We start from the raw sequence: 23,793 nt of genomic DNA, 5'->3' as shown, positions 1-23,793 counted from the left end.
AGTGTCTGCAGAGACTCATCGACAGGATTGCGGTTGCCTGCAACGAATTTGGCCTAACCATCAGTCTCAAGAAAACAAACATCATGGGACAGGACATCAGAAATGCTCCATCCATCAATATTGGCGACCACGCTCTGGAAGTGGTTCAAGAGTTCACCTACCTAGGCTCAACTATCACCAGTAACCTGTCTCTAGATGCATAAATCAACAAGCGCATGGGAAAGCCTTCCACTGCTATGTCCAGACTGGCCAAGAGAGTGTGGGGAAAATGGCGCACTGACCAGGAACACAAAAGTCCAAGTGTATCAAGCCCGTGTCCTCAGTACCTTGCTCTACGGCAGTGAGGCCTGGACAACGTATGTCAGCCAAGAGAGACGTCTCAATTCATTCCATCTTTGCTGCCTCCGGAGAACCCTTGGCATCAGGTGGCAGGACCGTATCTCCAACACAGAAGTCCTCGAGGCGGACAACATCCCCAGCATATACACCCTACTGAGCCAGCGGCGCTTGAGATGGCTTGGCCATGTGAGCCGCATGGGAGATGGCAGGATCCCCAAGGACACATTATACAGCGAGCTCGTCACTGGTATCAGACCCACTGGCCGTCCATGTCTCCGCTTTAAAGACGTCTGAAAACGCGACATGACGTCCTGTGATATTGATCGCAAGTCGTGGGACTCAGTTGCCAGCGATCGCCAGAGCTGGTGGGCAGCCATAAAGGCGGGGCTAAAGTGTGGCGTGTCGAAGAGACTTAGCAGTTGGCAGGAAAAAAGAAGCGCAAGGAGAGAGCCAACTGTGTAACAGCCCCGACAACTAATTTTATCTGCAGCACCTGTGGAAGAGTCTGTCACTCCAGAATTGACCTTTATAGCCACTCCAGGCGCTGCTTCACAAACCACTGACCACCTCTAGGTGCTTACCCATTGTCTCTCGAGACACGGAGGCCAAAGAAGAAGAACACACTATCCATGCTTGAGCATATCATAAGCCAGCTGTACCCTTGGGAGTTCAGATTTTTCACTATTTTTCCCCTCAAGGGAGAGACGAAATGTTGGTTTATACATTCTTGGTGAATCATGAGATTTCAGCTGAGTTGATATTTATCTGTAATATGCACAACTTGTGCTATTCTAATTTGTAGTCACATTTGAATATGGCTGCATTCCATGTTGATTCCTGTCGTGTAAAAAAAAAAACTGGGATGGCTTTTGTAAAACAATTAGCAACTTTTCAAGTATAAATTAGGCATTACTTTCTAATTTGCATTTCTATCGTCATTTAGGAAGCACACCTGCTGGGTGTTACAAAAAGCTGATTGAATATTATAGGAATGGCGACCTCTCCTTTAAATATGTGAAGACATTTAACATGGATGAATATGTTGGTGAGTCACTTTCTGTGAAATTGAGTTAAAAGGATGTGAGAAAGTAATGTTAGCTGTTTCAGAGAGGAAGTGAAATGCATTTGTCAACAATTCAGTGGAATAAATGAGTTAGAAAGTGTAACAATTTTCTACTTGAAGTTTTGAAAGGTATTGGTTTAGGCATTATAACTTTACATAGAAATAAACAATTGCACTGGAAACAACCATTCCAAAATTTAAAAAAAATTACCCTATAGCACTTGTTACAAATTTCAAGTCTGCATGAGATATTCTGTGGCTTCAGCATCACTAATCTTGCTCATTAATGAACCCTGTATCCTTTTTATGATTTAACCTTTACTACCCAATATAAAGGCATACGATAGTGTGCCACTGCGATTGCTCCCCCTCCCCCCACCAGTTATGTGAACTAGATCTCATGATCTCTTAATCTAATGTGTGTGTGTGTGTGTACAAAAAAAGGAGTGAATTTTAAACTCTATTTTGTAATGCTTCTCCCAACATCGCATGATATACTTTTACTTTCTGTGAATTTTCAAACCTGGCACATTTTGGCATACTAGCTGAAGTGCTCAGACAAAAGCAGGTCAGTAGCTGTTAAGAGTTTGGATACTACTGACGGCTCCGAGTGAAGCCTGATGCTTTGAGAGAACTGAGCCTGAATGCAAAATGAATAATTCTTGCTACTTCATCCCTTCCAAATCCTCAACATTGGAGATACTGAAAGTATTTGCTTCTTTTCCCTCTTTAATTTTTCGCAACCAATTTCTCCAACTCTGACACTTCTTCCTACCTCCCTCTGGACCATGAACCACCACTAAACATCATGCTGCTGTCTACAGGACTGTCACTGGCCTCGTCTCCTCTACAGCTTCCCACTTCATAACCCTGCAACCTCAGACAGCCTGCTTCTACCTCCTTCCCAAAATCCCCAAACAGGACTGTCCTAGTAGACCTATCGTTTCAGCTTGTTCCTGCCTTACTGAACTGATTTCTTCCTGTCTTGACTCTATTCTCCCCTGGTTTAGTCTTTTCCCACTTACATCTGTGACTGTTCTGGTGCCCTATGTCATTTTGACAATTTCCAGTTTCCTGGCCTTAACTGCCTCCTCTTCACTATGGGCATCCAATCTCTCGACACCTCCATCCCCCACCAGGACGGTCCAAGGAATCTCCACTTTTTCCTTGAACAGAGGCCCAACCAGTCCCCATCCTCCACCACCCTCCTCTGCCCGGCGGAACTTGTTCTCACATTGAACAACTTCTCCTTCAACTTCACTCACTTCAAATAAAAGGTGTTGCTATGGGTACCCGCATGGTTCCTAGTTATGCCTGCCTTCTTGTGGGGTATGTCGACCATTCCTTGTTTCAGTCCTACTAGGGCCCCCTTCCCCAACACTCTTTGTGGTACATTGATGACTATCAATGCTGTTTCCTGCTCTCACCCCGAACTGGGAAATCTTCATCAACTTTGCTTCCAATTTCCACCCTTCTCTCACCTTTTACGTGGTCCATCTCTGACTCTCTTCCCTTCCACGACTTCTCTGTCTCCATCTCGGGGGATAGACTGTCCACTAATATTCATTATAAGTCCACTGACTCCCACAGCTATCTTGAATACACTTACATAGAAACATAGAAAATAGGAGCAGGAGTAGGCCATTTGGCCCTTCACGCCTGCTCCGCCATTCATTATGATCATGGCTGATCATCCAACTCAGTAGCCTGTTCCGGCTTTCGCCCCCATACCCTTTGATCCCTTTAGACCCAAGAGTTATATCTAACTCTTTTTTGAAAACATACAATGTTTTGGCCTCAACTACTTTCTGTGGGAGCGAATTCCACAGGCTCACCACTCTCTGGGTGAAGAAATTTCTCCTCATCTCAGTCCTGAAAGGTTTACCTCATATCCTTAGACTATGAACCCTGGTTCTGGACTCACCCACCATCGGGAACATCCTTCTTGCATCTACCCTGCCAAGTCCTGTTAGAATTTTATAGGTTTTTGAGATCCCCCCTCACTCTTCTGAACTCCTGCGAATATAATCCTAACTGACTCAATCGCTGCTCATACGTCAGTCCCGCCATCCCAGAATTCAGTCTGGTAAACGTTCGCTGCACTCCCTCTATAGCAAAAACATCCTTCCTCAGATAAGGAGACCAAAATTACACACACTTTTCCAGGTGTGGCCTCACCAAGGCCCTGTATAATTGCAGCAAGACAGCCCAGCTTCTGTACTCGAATCCTCTCACTATGAAGGCCAACTTCTTTACACCCCTGCCTCCTTTAAGGACTCCATTCCATTCTCCCAGTTTCTCTGTCTCCGCGCATCTGTTCGGATGCAACCTTCCACAACAGCGCTTCTGATATGTCTTCCATTTTCCTCAGCTGAGGATTCCTCCCCCCCCCATGTCACTGAGGTTGGCAGGGCCCTCCACCATGTCCAACCCACTTCCTGCACTCTTGCCCTCACTCCTTCCCCTCCCTCCCAGGACCGCGGCAGGGTTCCCCTTGTCTTCACTTTCCACTTCACCAGCCGACACCTCTGCCATTTCTGCCGCCTCCAGTGTGATGCCACCACCAAACGCATCATCCCCCTCCCCTGTCAGCATTCTGAAGGGATCGTTCCCTCCGACACCCAGGTCAACTCCTCCATCACCCCCCAACACCTCGTCCCCTTCCCACGGCACCTTCCCCTGCAGTCGCAGGAGGGGTAATACCTGCCCTTTTACCTCCTCTCTCGGCACTATCCAAAACATTCCTTTCAGGTGAAGCAATGATTTACTTGTACTTTCAATTTAGTATACTGTATTCGCTGCTCACAATGCAGTCTCCTCTACATTGGAGACACCAAACGCAGATTGGGAACACCTTTGCTCAGTCCACAAGCATGACCCTGAACTTTTGGTCGCGTGCTGTTTCAACACCAGCCCACCCACTTGCTGTCTTTGACCTGCTGCAGTGTTCCAGTGAGCATCAATGCATGCTCGAGGAACAGCATCCCATTTTTTGATTAGGCACTCTACAGCCTTCCGGGCTGAACATTGAGTTCAATCATTTCAGAGCATGACTGGCCCTTTTTTATTTTAATTTTTGTCTTTTTTTTTTAAAACATGTACCTGCCTTTAAACTAGGTTTTTCATGTTTGTGCTTTTGGCTAGGGCTCTTCTGTCATTAACACTCTCTCTGCACTAATTCTTTGTCTTTCACCACACCATAAGGACACTCTGTTTGCCTTTGCCCCATGACCTCCTTGTCAGTTAATCTCTCCGGCCCTCTGTCCTATCACATACCTTCCCTTTTGTTCTCTCTTTTTTCCCCCCTACTCTGCTTTACTTGTGTAAAACCTATTCCATTTCTACCCTTTGCCAGTTCTGATGAAAGGTCACAGACCTAAAACGTTAACTCTGCTTCTCTCTCCACAGATGCTGTCAGACATGCTGAGTATTTCCAGCACTTTGTTTTTATTTCAGATTTCCAGCATCTGCAGTATTTTGCTTTTATTACCCTCTTTTCCAACCAAATGTGTTAGAAAATGTTAAACTGGTTAAATATTTACTATGTCGATATTTACTAAACTATGATATTAAAATGAGCTCTAAGTATGTAGATTTTTCATCGTTTGTTTCAATTTCACTTTTTAAAATGTGAAGACTTCTGTGTAGCCATTTTTCACAGCACATACTGCAGTGGAGATGCAAGCTTGATGTGACCAGGAAAATATTTTTGTAAAGCACTCCTTGGATTTTTATGTTCAGCCTTAATTTTTTTTTAAATGCCCTGACGTATGAGTTTCTCTAAGGGAAATACTTTCTTTGCTTTTTTTGCTCCAACTGTGCTTCAGCACCAGAGTGAAATATATTTCTGAAATATGTAGTATCCCACTGGTTTCCTTGAGGAAAGGTAGATGGTGAATGCTTTGTTTTTATAAACTAATTCTTTACAACAGTGCATTTGTAATAGTTCAGAAATATGCAAAATTAATCTTTTTTTAAAACCAAGTCGAATAACATTTTTATTTTTGTTAAATTTTGGTGTTTAGCACTTCCAAGGGATCATCCAGAAAGTTACCACTCCTATATGTGGAATTCCTTTTTTAAGTATATTGATATAGATCCAAGCAATGCTCATATTCTTGACGGCAATGCACCAGATTTGCAGGCAGAGTGTGACGCTTTTGAACAGGAGATTGCTGAAGCTGGAGGAATTGAACTCTTTGTTGGAGGTACAGTTTGTGTATATGTAAGATATCTCAAAAGTATATAAGCAACACCATGAAGATTGCTAATGGTATTGCAGGGTAAAACATGCTGCTGAGAGATAATGGAGGCAGTAGCAGTGTCTGAACTTCTGCGTAGTACCTTCTGGTTTCAGTCAAGCCTCTTCTGAAACAGAAGATCATCTGTAAAGTTTGTCTATATATACTATAGATTCATAGGACAGTAGAAGGCATTATGTTGAACAAAATGACCTTTCTTCCATCTTAAAGAATTCATTTAATTAAGCAATCCGCTCCCTCGTGCAGAAAGACTTGAACAACGTTCAGCCTTGGAGTAATAAGTGGCAAGTAACATTCATGCCACACAAGTCAGGCGATGGCCATCTTCAAGACGTCTAACCACTTTGCTTAACCATTCAATGGCATTATCGTTGACAAATCCTGTCATCAACATCTTGGAGTCACCATTGTCCAACAACTCAACTGGACAATCCACATTAATGCCTTGGCTACTAGAGCAGGTCAGAGCCTGGGTATTCTACGGCTACTGGTTCACTGACCGACTCCCCAAAGTGTATCCTATTTAAAGGCCTGTATTCCCTAGAATTTAGAAAAATGAGAGGTAATCTGATTGAAACATACAACATTTTTAAAGGGGCTGAACAGGGAAGATGTTTTCCTTGGCTAGGGAGTCTGGGATCACAGACTCAGATTAAGGGGTCAGCCATTTAGGACTGAAGAGAAATTTCTTAACTGAGGGTTGTGGATCTTTGGAATTCAAAGATCGTTGAAGACAGTGCAATACATTTTAGAGTTCTAAGGGATATGGGGATAGAGCGGGAATGTGGATTTGAGGTAGACGATCAGCCATTATCCTATTGAATGGCTCGAATGGCCAAATGGCCCACTGCTCCTATTTCCTATATATGTTCTTGCCTACAAGGCACAAGCTAGGAGTGTGATGGCTTACTCTGCACTTATCTGAATTGGTGTAGCTGCAGCAACACAAGAAGCTTGACACCGTTCAAGACAAAGCAACCCACTTGATCGGCATTTCATTCACTAGCCTGACCATCTGCTGTCATACTTTGACTGAAGCGTGTATTATCTATAGGATGCACTGCAGCAACTCGCAAAGACGACTTCACCGCATGCGACTTCCGTTGCCTAGAAGGGCAAGAGCAACAGGTGCATGGAAGCATCACCTTCCAAATTCCCCTCCAAGTCACACAACATTCTAGCTAATACTGTTCCTTCATTGTCATTGGCTTAAAATTGTGACAATCTACTTAACACCGCTGGGGGAGAGCACCTATAACACGTAGACTGCAATGATTCATGAAGGCTCACCAACTTCATGATAATTGGGGATGGGCAATAAATGTTGGCCTTGCTAGTTTTGCCCATAGCTTAAGAATGAATTTCAAAAAAATTACAAAGACCGACAGTTACTTATAATCTCTCTGTCTCTTAAATTAAAGAAAGACTTGCATTTGTATAGTGTCTTTTGTTATCTCGGGACGACCCAAAGTGCTTGATAATTAAGTGTTGTCAATGTTGTAGGAAGCACAGCAGCTAATTGTGCACAGCAAGGGTTCCACAAACAGCAATATGATGATCGGATGATCTGTTTTAGTGATGTTAGTTGAGGGATAAATATTGGCTAGGACACTGGGGATGACCCCCCCGCTCTTTGAAATGGTGCAGTGCGAGCTGCTTTTCCCACCTAAGGGTGGACAAAGCCTCAGTTTAATGTCTCATCTGAAAGGTGGCCTCTCAAACAGTGCAGCACTCCCTCAGTACTGTACTGGCCTGAATTGAGCTCAAGTATCTAGAGTGGGACTTGAATCCACAACCTTCCCTCTCTGAGGCAAGAGTGCTACCCACTGAGCCACAGCTGGCACAATAGGCCAGATCTTGTGGACCCAATAGCAGCGAATGCTGATGGTCCCCCTAGGCTGGTTCTAGAGGAACAGGGACTTGTAATTCAAGAATTTGACTGATTGCCCAGAGTTACACTAGTATTTCTTTTAGGGTTGATACTGTTGGGTGCAGAGCCTGCACAGGAGTGCATCCCTTTAAACCTAACCAACCAGAGTCTTAAAACCCCCTCGCTCCTCTGGCTGTGCTCTTCTGCCCAATCCAACTCTGGCTGTACTTCCCACCTCTGCTTTGTTTTTTCCCCTCCATCAACTGCTGTTTCCAACATCAGCGGGACTGAGGAGCTGGGGGATGGAGGTGGTAGTGGGGAGAGCTGGGTGGTGTTGATGCCTGAGGGACAGACCCTGGCAGACTTTTAAAGCTGTTATAAAAGTGTAAAATGTATTTGAATGTTTATAATAGTTTTAGAAAATGTCCTAATGGTTTTAAAATATTAAAAACCATTAAAAAAAAACTTACCTGTCCACTGGAAGCCCACTCTTGTCTTGACAGTATGCTCTGCTGCTGGTAGAAGTTGTTTTTCCTGCAAACTACGAAGCAAGTAAGTTCACTTTTTTGTGCTGTCAGCAGCGTATGCCACAGCTTTGCCGCTGACTGGAAGATCTGGGCCACTAACTTGATAGTGAGCTTATAAAGTTTTTAGACTTGAATTATTTAGTATTGTGATGGCATCAAGTCAGTACAACATCACAAGCTACCTATGTCCTAGCTAACTATAATTTGGGGTCAGTATTACTTGCAAATAATTTTCTTTGCACATTTAAGAATGTTACCTAATGTTGATGAACACTACTTTATTGTAAAACTCAATTATTGGTAACATGTTTCTGGATTATCAGCATAAGAAATATTTAATTTCATTGTAGTGCAGGACATGATGTGTTTATAGATGCATTTTGTGCCATTTTTAAACTATTTAAACTTGTTAGTACATGTTTAGAAGCATTTTAATAGTGTAACAATTCGTAGTATTCAATATCTTGGATTTGTTTCGGTATTACTGTATACTTTAATCCTCACCTGAAAGTACTTAATATTGCATTATGTTTCTAGAACTCTGTTTAATACTTTCTATAAAAATTGCATTTTTCTACCAGGTATTGGTCCTGATGGACACATTGCTTTCAATGAGCCTGGATCTAGCCTGGTGTCAAGAACAAGGGTGAAAACATTAGCCAAAGAGACTATTCTTGCCAATGCAAGATTTTTTGATGGTGATCTATCAAAAGTACCTACCATGGCGTTAACTGTGGGTGTTGGAACAGTGATGGATGCTAAAGAGGTAATATGTAGGAATCAATTACCTGAAAGGGTTATGAGTTAGCCTGGTCATTTAGAATTCCAGTGTGTTGCACCACTTTTGGGGATGCACTGAGTGCAGGCCAAGCATTTCAGTTTAGTGCTTGGTTTGAAAGGAGGGCCTGGCAGTTGGTCACACTCTAGGCTAGGAATGGTGCATGACACAAAGACCAAAAAAGGGAAAAGAGAAAATGCTATTTATTAAAAAAACATATTTTCAATGGTTAGACATTCGTTCTTTGGGAATCCTGTAGTAGAAGTATTTCAACTGTGTAACATCAAGAGAACTTGTGATTTATCAACATGTCTTTTGTTTTCTCTGAAATGCTGCAAAGTTAATGGCTCTATTCTGTATTTAAGAAGCCTTCTCTATTGTGTGGTTTGCTAGTTCTGTTTTCTTCCCTCTCCTACATCATGGTTCGCCACCTAGCTTATATCAGTGTTAAGATATGTAATGTGCTTTTACAAAAATATGAACGTACGAATTAGGAGCCGGAATAGGCCATTTGGCCCCTCGATCCTGCTCTGCCATTTGATAAGATCGCGGTCGATCTGATTGTGGCCTCAACTCTGCTTTCCTGTCTTTCCCCTATACCCTTTGACTCCCTTGAATATTGTGTTGGAATATTTACCGTATACGCTAGAAATTTATGCCCATATTTGCAGCTGAAAGAGGGAAAAGGCCTGTATTTGGGTTATACACGATATATTCTCTTTCTTTTGTGATCAACTTTTTTCCAAAGACAGTGGATGCAGGAGCAGTGCCATACTTGTGCATTTCCTAACAGCGGTTCTGAATCTCTCCTCTAGTACAACAATAATCAAACAAAAACTCTCCCCCTCTTTCTCATCTTACCCGCTGCTCCCCCTCCCCCGCCTCCCAACCCCAAAAGCAAAATTCTAATGTCTAATTTTAAATCGGAGACCACTCCGTAAAGTAGATACAGGGAGAGCAGATTTTAAATCAGCAGGAACCAGGACTAAAGTCAGTTTCTGAGGCTAAAGTCTGAGTAGTGGATTTTTAAAAAAATTGATATTTCAGCAAAATTGCCTTGTACTTCATTCACATTATAAGTGTATACGGTATCTTCTCACCAGATTAGTTATAGATGAGTGTAAGTAGTTATTTATGTTGCGTTTTATTGCTATCAATGAGAAAAAGATCTACACACTAGTTGCAAGCCAGCTATCCCACAAAAAGAAGAATCTGCTTTTCTTTATCCATTTTTATAGAAGCCAGTAGTCACCATGTGAACGACATGGCCACCAGGTTTTAGCAGATTATTTTTGGATTTGTAACCCAAGATACTTTATCAGCAGTTTGTGGTGTTTTGACCAAAATGAAGTTTTTCTAACTCTGCTATCTGACTATGCAATCTCGTGTGTAGCTCCGAGCAATCTGCTGTTTCAAACAATGGTTTAGCAACTGGAGTGCTGACCGATGACAGTTCTTGGCTATGATTTGTATCATTCAGTCAGTGTATAAATATCTTGGTATTTTCCAGATAGAATGTGATACTGTGCCCTTTCACTCCTTAATGGAATAATTTTCATTTACTTAGTGTCTCAATGTGCAATTCTTATACAGTCCACAAATATACAGAACCAAGTCAACTGCATGAGGATTCTGTGAGAAGTATTTTTTTTTTGCAGTTATTTTGCATTTGTTTATGTATATTGGTAGCATCTGAGATTTTGATGCCACATCAAATTGTAGGATCAGTCTTGCCTTCATTAAGATGGAAGAGTAGCGTGGGACTGTATGCTTTGACAAATAATTTCTCCATATTGAATACTTGTTCCAAGGAATGGTGACTTGAGGGTAGCCATGAGCAGTACAGTATCACTGGAAAGGTGTTTGCTAAAGCAGTGGCAGGTGGAGTGAATATAGTTATCATGAGATTCAATAGTGGTGGGGATGGTTGGTCATCCCTGAAATGTAAATATTCCTGAATGTTCTGCTTCAGGCGGGATAGAGGGGGATGTAAAAGGGGAGGGGGAGTTGCATTACTGGTTAAGGAGAATATCACAACTGTACTGCGGGAGGACACCTCAGAGGGGTCATGCAGCGAGGCAATATGGGTGGAGCTCAGGAATAGGAAGGGTGCAGTCACGATGTTGGGGGTTTACTACAGGCCTCCCAACAGCCAGCGGGAGGGAGAGGAGCAGATATGTAGACAGATTTTGGAAAGCTGTAAAGGTAACAGGGTTGTAGTGGTGGGTGATTTTAACTTCCCCAATATTGACTGGGACTCACTTAGTGCTAGGGGCTTGGATGGGGCAGAATTTGTGAGGAGCATCCAGGAGGGCTTCTTGAAACAGTATGTAGATAGTCCAATTAGGGATGGGGCCATTCTGGACCTGGTATTGGGGAATGAGCCTGGCCAGGTGGTCGAAGTTTCAGTGGGGGAGCATTTCGGGAGCAGTGACCATAATTCCATAAGTTTTAAGGTACTTGTGGATAAGGATAAGAGTAGTCCTCGGGTGAAGGTGCTAAATTGGGGGAAGGCTGATTATAACAATATTAGGCAGGAACTGCAGAATTTAGATTGGGGGCGGCTGTTTGAGGGTAAATCAACATCTGACGTGGGAGTCTTTCAAACGTCAGCTGATTAGAATCCAGGACCAGCATGTTCCTGTGAGGAAGAAAGACAAGTTTGGCAAGTTTCTGGAAGCTTGGATAACACGGGATATTGTGAGCCGAGTCAAAAAGAAAAAGGAAGCATTTGTAAGGGCTGGAAGGCTAGGAACAGATGAAGCACTTGAGGAATATAAAGACAGTAGGAAGGAACTTAAGCAAGGAGTTAGGAGGGCTAAAAGGGATCATGAAAAGTCATTGGCAAACAGGATTAAGGAAAATCCCAAGGCTTTTTATACATATATAAAGAGCAAGAGGGTAACCAGGGAAAGGGTTGGTCCACTCAAGGACAGAGATGGGAATCTGTGTGGAGCCAGAGGAAATGGGCGAGGTGCTAAATGAGTACTTTGCATCAGTATTCACCAAAGAGAAGGACTTGGGGGATGATGATCCTAGGGAAGGGAGTGCAGATAGTCTCAGTCATCTCATTATCAAAAAGGAGGAGGTGTTGGGTGTCTTGCAAAGCATTAAGGTAGATAAGTCCCCAGGGCCTGATGGGATCTACCCGAGAATACTGAGGGAGGCAAGGGAAGAAATTGCTGGGGCCTTGTTGGAAATCTTTGCATCCTCATTGGCTACAGGTGAGGTCCCAGAGGACTGGAGAATAGCCAATGTTGTTCCTTTGTTTAAGAAGGGTAGCAAGGATAATCCAGGAAATTATAGGCCGGTGAGCCTTACGGCAGTGGTAGGGAAACTATTAGAGAGGCTTCTTCGGGACAGGATTTACTCCCATTTGGAAACAAACGAACTTATTAGCGAGAGACTGCACGGTTTTGTGAAGGGGAGGTCGTGTCTTACTAACTTGATTGAGTTTTTTGAGGAAGTGATGAAGATGATTGAACAGGGAAGGGCGGTGGATGTTATCTATATGGACTTTAGTAAAGCCTTTGACAAGGTCCCGCATGGCAGACTGGTGCAAAAGGTGAAGTCACACGGGGTCAGAGGTGAGCTGGCAAGATGGATACAGAACTGGCTCGGTCACAGAAGACAGAGGGTAACAGTGGATGGGTGTTTTTCTGAATGGAGGGATGTGACTAGTGGTGTTCCGCAGGGATCAGTGCTGGGACTTTTGCTGTTTGTAGTGTATATATAAATGATTTGGAGGAAAATGTAGCTGGTCTGATTAGTAAGTTTCTGGACGACACAAAGGTTGGTGGAGTTGCGGATAGTGATGAGGATTGTCAGAGGATACAGCAGGATATAGATCGGTTGGAAACTTTGGCGGAGAAATGGCAGATGGAGTTTAATCCGGACAAATGTGAGGTAATGTATTTTGGAAGGTCTAATGCAGGTGGGAGGTATACAGTAAATGGCAGAACCCTGAGGAGTATTGACAGGCAGAGAGATCTGGGCGTACAGGTCACTGAAAGTGGCAACGCGGGTGGATAAGGTAGTCAAGAAGGCATTCGGCATGCTTGCCTTCATCGGTCGGGGCATAGAGTATAAAAATTGGCAAGTCATGTTGCAGCTGCACAGAACCTTAGTTAGGCCACACTTAGAATATTGCGTGCAATTCTGGTCGCCACACTACCAGAAGGATGTGGAGGCTTTGGAGAGGGTTCAGAGGAGGTTTACCAGGATGTTGCCTGGTCTGGAGGGCATTAGCTATGAGGAGAGGTTGGAAAAACTGATTGTTTTCACTGGAACAACGGAGGTGGAGGGGTGACATGATAGAGGTTTACAAAGTTATGAGCGGCATTGACAGAGTGGATAGTCAGAAGCTTTTTCCCAGGGTGGAAGAGTCAGTTACTAGGGGACATAGGTTTAAGGTGCGAGGGACAAAGTTTAGAGGGGATGTGCGAGGCAAGTTTTTTTACACAGAGGGTGGTGAGTGCCTGGAACTTGCTGCCAGGGGAGGTGGTGGAAGCAGATACGATAGCGACGTTTAAGAGGCATCTTGACAAATATATGAATAGGAAGGGAATAGAGAGATGTGGGCCCCGGAAGTGCAGAAGGTGTTAGTTTCGGCAGGCATCAAGATCGCACAGGCTTGGAGGGCCGAATGGCCTGTTCCTGTGCTGTACTGTTCTTTGTTCATATACCAGAGTAAGGGACATAATGAAGCATGTCTAGATGCTTCTGGAGAAGGCAACAGATCAGCTGGAAGTCATGTTGAAGTTGGAACCAGCCACATGAGAAAGAATAGGATTTAGGTCCCACAAAAGAATGTTCCAAGAATTATGTAGAAGAACCTCAAAGATGGTAATCTTACAAGTACTTTCACTGTGTTAATCAATACAGATTTAAGGAGATAAATGCATGGTTGGATACCTGGATGAATTTCTATAAGGATTCTCCTAGTCATCTGCCATTACTTTGGAGCAGTCATAGAAACTCCATGAAAATGACAAACATGCAATTTATATAGCATTCCAAGGTTTTTGTGGCTCTTCTGTCAAAGTATTGGCAGATGAGTGAGTGGGAGAACTTCTGCAGAAATTTACTTCCATGGAGTAGGGAACAAAAGTTCAGATTCCTGGGGCATTGGGACTTGGGTAAGCCATATCAAAGAGACACTCTGCACCTGAGCAACTAGGACCTATATCAAAAAAAACGCATTCAAGTAATGTCTTGAGCTTCATGTCCCATGGTGCTTCAGAAATATATGTAAGGAAAATGGTTTTCAGCCCACAGGAGAGAGAAGGTGACTCATTCCTGATTGCTGTTCAAACATTTATTGTCTCTTATTTCAAGCAATTATATAATTATGTTCTAAATTATATGAACTCTATTTCAGCATTAAGTATCATCACCTCATTCCATGACATTATGAAAGGCACAATTCAACATGGTGGCTCCTCATCAGAGCCCTTTCCTATCCTGAGTGGCGTGAAACAGGGCTGTGTTCTCGCACCCACACTGTTTGGGATTTTCTTCTCCCTGCTGCTTTCACATGCGTTCAAGTCCTCTGAAGAAGGAATTTTCCTCCACACAAGATCGGGGCAGGTTGTTCAACCTTGCCCGTCTAAGAGCGAAGTCCAAAGTACGGAAAGTCCTCATCAGGGAACTCCTCTTTGCTGACGATGCTGCTTTAACATCTCACACTGAAGAGTGCCTGCAGAGTCTCATCGACAGGTTTGCGGCTGCCTGCAATGAATTTGGCCTAACCATCAGCTTCAAGAAAACGAACATCATGGGGCAGGACGTCAGAAATGCTCCATCCATCAATATTGGCGACCACGCTCTGGAAGTGGTTCAAGAGTTCACCTACCTAGGCTCAACTATCACCAGTAACCTGTCTCTCGATGCAGAAATCAACAAGCGCATGGGAAAGGCTTCCACTGCTATGTCCAGACTGGCCGAGAGTGTGGGAAAATGGCGCACTGACACGGAACACAAAAGTCCAAGTGTATCAGGCCTGTGTCCTCAGTACCTTGCTCTATGGCAGCGAGGCCTGGACAACGTATGTCAGCCAAGAGCGACGTCTCAATTCATTCCATCTTCGCTGCCTCCGGAGAATACTTGGCATCAGGTGGCAGGACCGTATCTCCAACACAGAAGTCCTCAAGGCGGCCAACATCCCCAGCTTGTACACACTACTGAGTCAACGGCACTTGAGATGGCTTGGCCATGTGAGCCGCATGGAAGATGGCAGGATCCCCAAAGACTCATTGTACAGCGAGCTCGCCACTGGTATCAGACCCACCGGTCGTCCGTGTCTCCGCTTTAAAGACGTCTGCAAACGCGACAGGAAATCCTGTGACATTGATCACAAGTCGTGGGAGTCAGTTGCCAGCGTTCGCCAGAGCTGGCGGGCAACCATAAAGACAGGGCTAAAATGTGGCGAGTCGAAGAGACTTAGCAGTTGGCAGGAAAAAAGACAGAGGCGCAAGGGAAGAGCCAACTGTGCAACAGCCCCGACAAACAAATTTCTCTGCAGCGCCTGTGGAAGAGTCTGTCACTCTAGAATTGGCCTTTATAGCCACTCCAGGCGCTGCTTCACAAACCACTGACCACCTCCAGGCGCTTACCCATTGTCTCGAGATAAGGAGGCCAAAGAAGAAGATTTCAGCAATGGTTTGTGGAAAAGAATTCCACAATCTAACCACCCTCAAGTTTTTTTTTAATTCCCCTAACCTCTTCTTTAATGATCATCATACATTTTTACTCCCTCTTGACCATTCCATTGACCAATGCAAACTATCTTTCTGTGAAACAATGCAATATTTTGCAAAATATAGTTTGTTATACATCAATGGATAACTGTACTTGAAGCGAATAATGCAAGGCTAGATTGCATCTATTTTAGCACAAGGAGTCTTACAAGTGAGGCAGATGAATTGTGGGTGTTGATTAACACATGGGAATATTATATTATTGCTGTCACAGACGTGGTTGAGGGAAGGGCAGGACTGGCAGCTCAGTATTCAAGGGTATAGGGTGGGGGGTGTAAAAGAGGTGGCATTGTACTATTGATCAAGTAAGTAGGGATGATATCTTAGGTTCCTCAAATGAGGCCAAGTGGGTAGAACTTGAAAACAAAAAGGGGGCAGTTACTTGGCTGGGAGTGTACTACAGGCCTCCAAACAGTCAGGGAGAGATAGAGGAGCAGATATGTAGGCAAATCTCAGGTGTAAAAATAATAGGATGGTAATAGGGGATTTCAACTTCCCCAATATTAATTGGGATAGTCTTAGTACAAAAGGCTTAAAGGTGGCGGAACTTTTAAGGTGCATCCAGGAGAGCTTTTTGAGCCAGCACATAGAAAGTCCTGCAAGAGAAGGGGCGGTACTGGACTTAATCTTCAGGAATGAAGCTGGACAAGTAGTAGAAGTGTCTGAGGGAGCATTTCGGGGATAGTGACCATAACTCCGTAAGATTTAAAGTAGTTATGGAAAAGGACAAAGATGGACCGGAAATAAAGCTACTGAATTGGGGGAAGGCCGATTTCAATATGATAAAACAGGATCTGGCCAAAGTGCACTGGGAGCAGCTACTTGTAGGAAAGTTTACATCAGACCACTGGGAGACATTCAAAAAGGAAATAGTGAGAGTTCAGGGCCAACATGTCCCCATAAAGGTGAAGGGTAGGACCAGCAAGTCTAGGGAACCCTGGATGTCAAGGGATATAGAGGATTGGATAAAGGAAAAAAAAAGGAAGCTTATGGCAGATTCAGAGGGCTGAAAACAGCATAGGCACTTAAAAAAAAAGTAATTAGAGCGAAGAGGGGGCATGAAAAAACACTGGCGGGCAAGATAAAGGAAAATCCCAAGCCATTTTATAAGTATATTAAGGGCAAGAGGATAACCGGGAAAGAGTAGGGCCCATTAGGGACCAAAGCGGCAATCTGTGCGGAGCCGCAGGACGTAGGTGAGGTTTTAGTTTAGTTTTTAGATTAGATTAGAGATACAGCACTGAAACAGGCCTTTCGGCCCACCGAGTCTGTGCCGACCATCAACCACCCATTTATACTAATCCTACACTAATTCCATATTCCTACCACATCCCCACCTGTCCCTATATTTCCCTACCACCTACCTATACTAGGGGCAATTGCTAATGGCCAATTTACCTATCAACCTGCAAGTCTTTGGCATGTAGGAGGAAACCGGAGCACCCGGAGGAAACCCACGCAGACACAGAGAGAACTTGCAAACTCCACACAGGCAGTACCCAGAATTGAACCCGGGTCGCTGGAGCTGTGAGGCTGCGGTGCTAACCACTGCGCCACTGTGCTTTTCATCTGTGTTCACTATAGAGAAGAACGATGTCGGTGTAGAGATCAGGGAGGGGGATTGTGATATACTTGAACTAATTAACATTGAATGAGAGGAGATTGCAGGGGCTCTGACACAAATTTTCAAATCCTCTCTGGCCGCAGGAGAGGTGCCAGAGGACTGTAGGACAACGAATGTGGTACCATTATTCAAGAAGGGTGGTAGGGATAAACCAGGTAATTACAATCCAGTGAGTCTAACATCAGTGGTAGGGAAACTATTGGAAAAAATTATGAGGGATAAGGTTAATCTCAATTTGGAGAGGCAGGGATTAATCAAGGATCGTCAGCATAGCTTTGTCATAGGGAGATAATACCTAACAAATTTGATTGAATTTTTCAAGGAGGTGACTAGATGTGTAGATGAGGGTAAAGCAGTTGATGTAATCTACATGTACTTCAGTGAGGCTTTTGATAAGGTCCTGCATGGGAGATTGATCAAGAAGGTCAGAGCCCATGGATCCAGGGCAATTTGGCAAATTGGATCCAAAATTGGCTTAGTGGCAGGAGGCAGAGGGTGATGGTCGAGGGTTTTTGCGATTGGAAGCCTGTGATCAGTGGTGTACTGCAGGGATCGATGCTGGGACCCTTGCTGTTTGTAGTGTACATTAATGATTTAGACGTAAATATAAGTGGTATGATCAGTAAGTTTGTAGATGACACAAAAATTGGTGGTGTAAATAGTGAGGAGGAAAGCCTTAGATTACAGGATGATATAGATGGGGTGGTAAAATGGACAGAGCAGTGGCAAATGGAATTTAATCCTGAGAAGTGAGGTGATGCATTTTGGGAGGACTAACAAGGCAAGGGAATATACAATGGATGGTAGGACCCTAAGAAGTGCAGAGGGTCAGAGGGACCTTGGTGTACTTGTTCATAGATCACTGAAGGCAGCAGCACAGTTAGATAAGGTGGTTAGGAAGGCATATGAGATACTGGCCTTTATTAGCCGAGGCATAGAATATAAGAGCAGGGAGATTATGATGGAGCTGTATAAAATGGTAGTTAGGCCGCAGCTGAACTATGTACAGTTCTGGTCACCACACTATAGGAAGGTGTCATTGCCCTGGACAGGGTGCAGAGGAGATTCACCAGGATGCTGCCTGGGCTGGAGCATTTTAGCTATGAAGAGAGACTGGATAGGCTAGGGTTGTTTTCTTTAGGTGTCAATAACCAGGGGACATAGATTTAAGGTAAGGGGCAAGAGGTTTAGAGGGGATTTGAGGAAAAGTTTTTTCACCCGGGGGGTGGTTGGAATCTGGAACACACTGCCTGAAAGTGTGATCGAGGCAGGAACCCTCACAACATTTAAGAAGTATTTAAATGAGCACTTGAAATGTCATAGCATACAAGGCTACAGGCCAAGTGCTGGAAAATGGGGTTAGAATAGATAGGTGCTTGATGGCTGGCGTGGGCATGATGGGCCAAAAGGCTTGTTCCTGCACTGTATGACTATGATGGCCATATGATTGGTTTGGCATTGAGATGGGGTTTCATGATCTGCCTTGTTTTGCTAATCATTAAGAAGCAGATTTGAGTTGGTCTTCGAAGTTGAAAGAAAATTATACCTTTAGTCTATCCTTTTTTGGTTAGATGTTAGTTCATTAATGAAACTGTAAATACAGATATATGTTTAAGGTTTGCCAAGAAGAAATGGATGATGTGAAGATTAAATTAACTGAATTATATGGAATTCAATAAGTCTTGACACTTCTGTTTGTAGGTCATGATTCTAATCACAGGAGCACACAAAGCATTTGCATTGTACAAGGCAATAGAAGAGGGAGTCAATCATATGTGGACCGTTTCTGCCTTCCAGCAGCACCCACATACCATCTTTGTTTGTGATGATGATGCAACCTTAGAGCTTAAAGTTAAAACAGTGAAGTATTTCCAAGGTAGGTAAAGATGCACAAGATGAGATCTGGAAAAAAAAATAAAATTACACTTCTGGATGGGATTGAAACTGAGCATGAAGGGTCAGACGGTTTGATGTGCAAAGCTCAATGCTGTAACTGTTAAGGACAAATGCATATCGGGAATCCATACTTACACTTCCCACAATTTTCTGTTTATTCTCAGTTAGAAATGCATTCCCGGAAGGGGTAACTGCTTCTGAAAGTTCTCCTTGTGGTGGTAGTGGTGTACTATATGCCAGTACCGCTGCTGCCATTTGAGGCTGTTTGCAGCTATAGTATGTAGGGTTATGGGCTTCATGCCTCATTACCGAAATATGTGTAGGATCTCTGGGTATCTGTCTCGGACTTGGACTGATTGGGGAATTTTTTTTGGCAGTTTTTAATTAATGTAACAATACAATAGCATTAGAGCAGGCTTCCTGTTTCATAAAAACAGCTATGTTGGCTTATTTTGCTGCTGTTGGGAAATAAAAGCAATGCAGTTAATGCAATTTTTTTCCTTTTTATTGACATCCAAATTGAGATAGCAAGAAATAAAAAGACGTGAAACTGCCGAAACCCCCCTCATAACATTTTAAATTATTTTTCACATCTTTTTAACTTGATAGCCATCATTCTTTGCCAAAAGATGAAACTGAAGACCAGCTACCAGTCCCGTGCCAATATGGTTTCTGAGCATATTTTCCAAGGATTTAGTCTACTATTGTGGCATGATCTATGGCACTTTGTCATTGACCACATGAAAGCCTATGGTAGAAGGATAACAGAAAAAATGGCCTGCTAGTCCACCCAGTCTGTACCACACAATTGTGAAGCCTAATGCCTCAATACATAACCATCCCCACTGCCTTTGAGAAGCAAAAAACAGATTACGAAACCCAGGCCAATTAGGAAAAATAACCTGGAAAATTCCTCCCTCTCCCTTGGTCAATCAAAACTAGTTAATGGAGATCACATTGGCCCTGATTTGTGTTCCAGAATACCTACATCGTGTATAAGGTGATCGCAGCCCCAGTCAGAGGCAGGTACAGCTCTCGTTTGCAGGAATGCACTGATCACTGAACGAGCTGGAAGTCTGCTCTGCAGGTCCAGTATCTCTGAGGGAATAAAGAACATCTAATGTCTAACCTTGTTCTATTGTAGCATAACTTGTATGCATGACCTTTTGGCTCTGCCTCACTTATTCAGTTGGCATAATTGGTCCACGTAAAGACAATGCAGTGCCTTCATTATTTTATAAACCTTTCTTAAACCACTATGTCTGTGCTTCTCTAAAGTATAGAAACCCAACTTGTTGAGCCTATCTAGTTAGCTAATTTTTTTAAAACTGGGAATTACTCTTGTGGCTCTCTTTACAAAGCCCCAATTTACTATAAAACAAACTAATTTCATAAGATTTTATCATTGACTTCATTCATATTTGAATTCTGCCGTTAATGTTACTCATATTTCTTTAAAACCATTTTGTGTGTGATCTGTATATTCTAATGCAAACCCAGAACTGCAGTAAATATGGAATTCTATTTTACTTATTAGCTTCGTCCATGCCTTTTCTTATCTTTGGCCTTAACTGTTCCAACACACTCCTGGCCAGCCTCCCATCTTCCTCCCTCTATGAACTTAAGTTTATCCAAAACTCTGTTACCTGTATCCTAACTTGCACTGAGTTCTGTTCACTTATCAATCTTGTGCTTACTGATTGGCTCCCAGTTGAGCAAGGCCTTGATTTATTTTTTTAATTCTCATCATTGTTTTTCAAATTTCTCCATGACCTTGTCTGTCCTCCAACCCTCAGATATCTGTGCTCCTTCAGTTCTGGTCTCTTGAGCATCCCTGATTCTCATTGTTGCTTCTTTTGTTGGCAAAGCCCTAAGCTCTACAATTCCTTCGCTAAACCTACCTGCATCTACTTCACTTTCCTCTTTTTAAGACACTCCTTAAAACCTGCCTCTTGTGGCAAGCTTTTGATTACCTGTCCTAATATCTCCTTCTGTGACTTGGTGTTAGATTTTGTTTGATTATGCTCCTGTGAAGTGCCTTGGGAAGTTTTCCTACATTAACGGCGCTATATCAATGCTCGGAGAAGTATGGATTTCTTGTGTGATTTTTGTCTAACCATGTAAGCATTAACCAGAACCACTTGCACAGTCCAACCAACATCGGAATGAATCTTCCTAAATGTGATTACTGTAGAGTGCTGTCAGCATGTGCTTGCATTCATTTGAAAGGATTGCAGAGTTTTGTATCTGACTAGTAGTATGTGTGATGGTTTCCCTTTACTCCTGTACTGTACTACCATAGTCTGGCACATGTAGGTGCACTCATGATTTTAAGAAACTTGTAATTAATGCTTGATCAGAAGATTGTGTTTTATATGCACAAAGGTATTAAATTACTATATATATTGTAAGCCAGCCTCCTAATGAGCCACAGCATCCACAGATGCTGCCAGACCTGCTGAGTGATTCCAGCATTTCTTGTTTTTGCTCCTAATGAGCCTGTTGTTTCTCATTAGGTTTAATGCATGTGCACAACCAACTTGTGGAACCAATGCACAGTATGAAAAATTACAACAACTAAAGAAAATAAGAAAGGATAGACACCGTCCTGTGATGTACAGTTGACTAGAATTCAGAGGGCATTCCTAAGTAGAATTCTATGCAACCTGTTTTTATATTGACAAGTTACTGTAAATTAAACAATTTATTGATTTTTGTGGAAGAGTAATATTCAAAATATTTTCTTGAAGTCCTAAATTTCTCTTGGCGGAGTATTTTTATTACTCTGAAGGCACTTAACGTGATTTGTTTGTGTCTATAATAGTGAAATCTTGCAAAGCATAGATTTAAGAGAAAAATCATCCAGTCGAACTAAGAGAATCGTCTACTGCTATATGCTAAGAATTCCTTTGTTTGCTGTACAGAACATTCCAAATTTGTGAAGATTGCTATTGCCTCAAAGCCTTTCTCTCCCCTGTTCAATTACTTAGGAATTAAAGTTTACAAACTAGAAAGACGAATCTGCATGAAATATACTGTAAAGGCTTCCAGTATTTTAAGTTTTCTTCGCACATTTGCAAATATTCAGTTGGGTATTTATGCATCTTTATCACCTGTATTAACAATGAGCTTTTGAAGAAATGTATTCACCTATAAATGCATATCAGATTTTCATTTTACTAGTCTAACAAGCATAAGGGATAAAAGTAAATTATACATTCATGACTCCATCACCTATTAAAATGACGTGTTTGCACAGTTTTATTACTTTTGTTTATCATTGGTGAAATTGGTATTAAAATGCCAAATTACAAACAAATGTTTGTAAAATGTGTATCACTTGAATATTTGTAAGCTAAATAAGTGCCATACTGCTGTGATTTTCAACCTAACAGCATATGGTATAGATTTTATATTGCATTTCAAACATTTTATTGCTTCACTGCTCCATTTGTTCTTTCACTACATGACAATAACTGCTACTTTGGTTCACTGTGTACATTGTACTATTAGGCCACAGTTAATGTGAACCTTGGTGTTTTTAATCATGATTATTAATTGCAACATTGTGGGTTACTAAATCTTAATGTTATTTGTTTGTTTTTGTCCATTGGAAACATAATTTAGAAAAGCTATTTATGCTTTTGTAATTAAATAGCTTCAGAAGTATGAATAACTTCAGGTGTTTCTGTGGACTGTAGCAGCATGCTTGCTTCACATTTCAGTTGGACTATTTCAAAAACCCTAATTTGGAACCGTTCATATTTAACGATTTCATTATAGAATCTGATAATGCTTTGATTTCTTAATGATGCCTAGGATGTATAGAATACAAATGTTAGATATCTATATTTCTATCCAGTATTAAAAGTACCTGCTACACTAAAAGCTGCTTCATGTTATTGTAGATCTGAAAACTAGTTAAACTTAATGATTTTAACAATAGAACTCTGTGTCTCCATTCAGAACACAAATGCTCCTCTTTACTGGGCTTTTAATTCAAGCTAATAAATAATTCAAAGACTGCCAGTTAAATTAAGTCATGATTGTATCAAAAATGTACATATCTTCAGCATATGATGTATTATACCTTTCTGTTAAAGCAGATTTTGTTCTTTCTGGAGGACAGAAAATTGTCTTGTAAAAACACACTGTACTGTTGTGCCATAGATCATCTTTATGCCTTAATCTAAATAAAGTTGATACATAAATGTTTCTGATCTCGACAGGCCTTTTAATAAAATTCTTATTAAATTCAATTTCAAATGATGTGCAGTAATTTTTGTCGAACTAATCAGAATCCAATAGTAAATATCCCTTTTATCTTTTGCTAGACTTTACAACTGGTTTACAATCATCTATTCTGTTTTGGAGACTTAGTTGGTAGCAGATTCTGCTTCACCTTGTTCAGAACCAAGTAATTGTAAACTCTTCTCCTGCTAGAAAAGTCAAGTTCTGCAAAATCTGCTTTGTGTCTATCCTTCTAGAAGTCTGAGATGTAGAAACTTTCTGTGGGGAAGATGGAACTCCAGACACCAAGATGTTGCTGTGTACTCTTTTTCATTAAATTCTTCAATTTCGGAAGAATGAATTTGCATTTATTTGGCACCACTGATCTCAAGTAGTCTCAGTGCTTTGGAGCCAATGAAAATACTTTGTGTAATTCTTGTAATGTA

General features: G+C 42.2%; 1 protein-coding gene across 3 annotated transcripts in view; it reads left to right on the top strand.

Annotated features, from left to right (window-relative positions):
• gnpda2 (glucosamine-6-phosphate deaminase 2) overlaps nt 1-23,376 on the top strand; it is a 38,836-nt gene extending 15,460 nt beyond the window's left edge. For all 3 annotated transcript variants that reach the window (XM_068036113.1, XM_068036132.1, XM_068036123.1), the window contains exons 3-7: nt 1,283-1,384; nt 5,428-5,610; nt 8,643-8,827; nt 18,923-19,097; nt 21,634-23,376. In XM_068036113.1, coding sequence (XP_067892214.1) covers nt 1,283-1,384; nt 5,428-5,610; nt 8,643-8,827; nt 18,923-19,097; nt 21,634-21,698 — 710 coding nt within the window. In that variant the 3' untranslated portion in view covers nt 21,699-23,376. The remainder of the gene's footprint in view (nt 1-1,282; nt 1,385-5,427; nt 5,611-8,642; nt 8,828-18,922; nt 19,098-21,633) is intronic.
• The last annotated feature ends 417 nt before the right edge of the window (nt 23,377-23,793 follow it).

Source organism: Heterodontus francisci, chromosome 1 (assembly GCF_036365525.1).
Source record: "Heterodontus francisci isolate sHetFra1 chromosome 1, sHetFra1.hap1, whole genome shotgun sequence".
In the NCBI taxonomy this organism is placed as follows: Eukaryota; Metazoa; Chordata; class Chondrichthyes; order Heterodontiformes; family Heterodontidae; genus Heterodontus; species Heterodontus francisci.
Note: the sequence above shows the minus strand (reverse complement) of the source record. Positions and strands in the feature narration are given on the sequence as shown.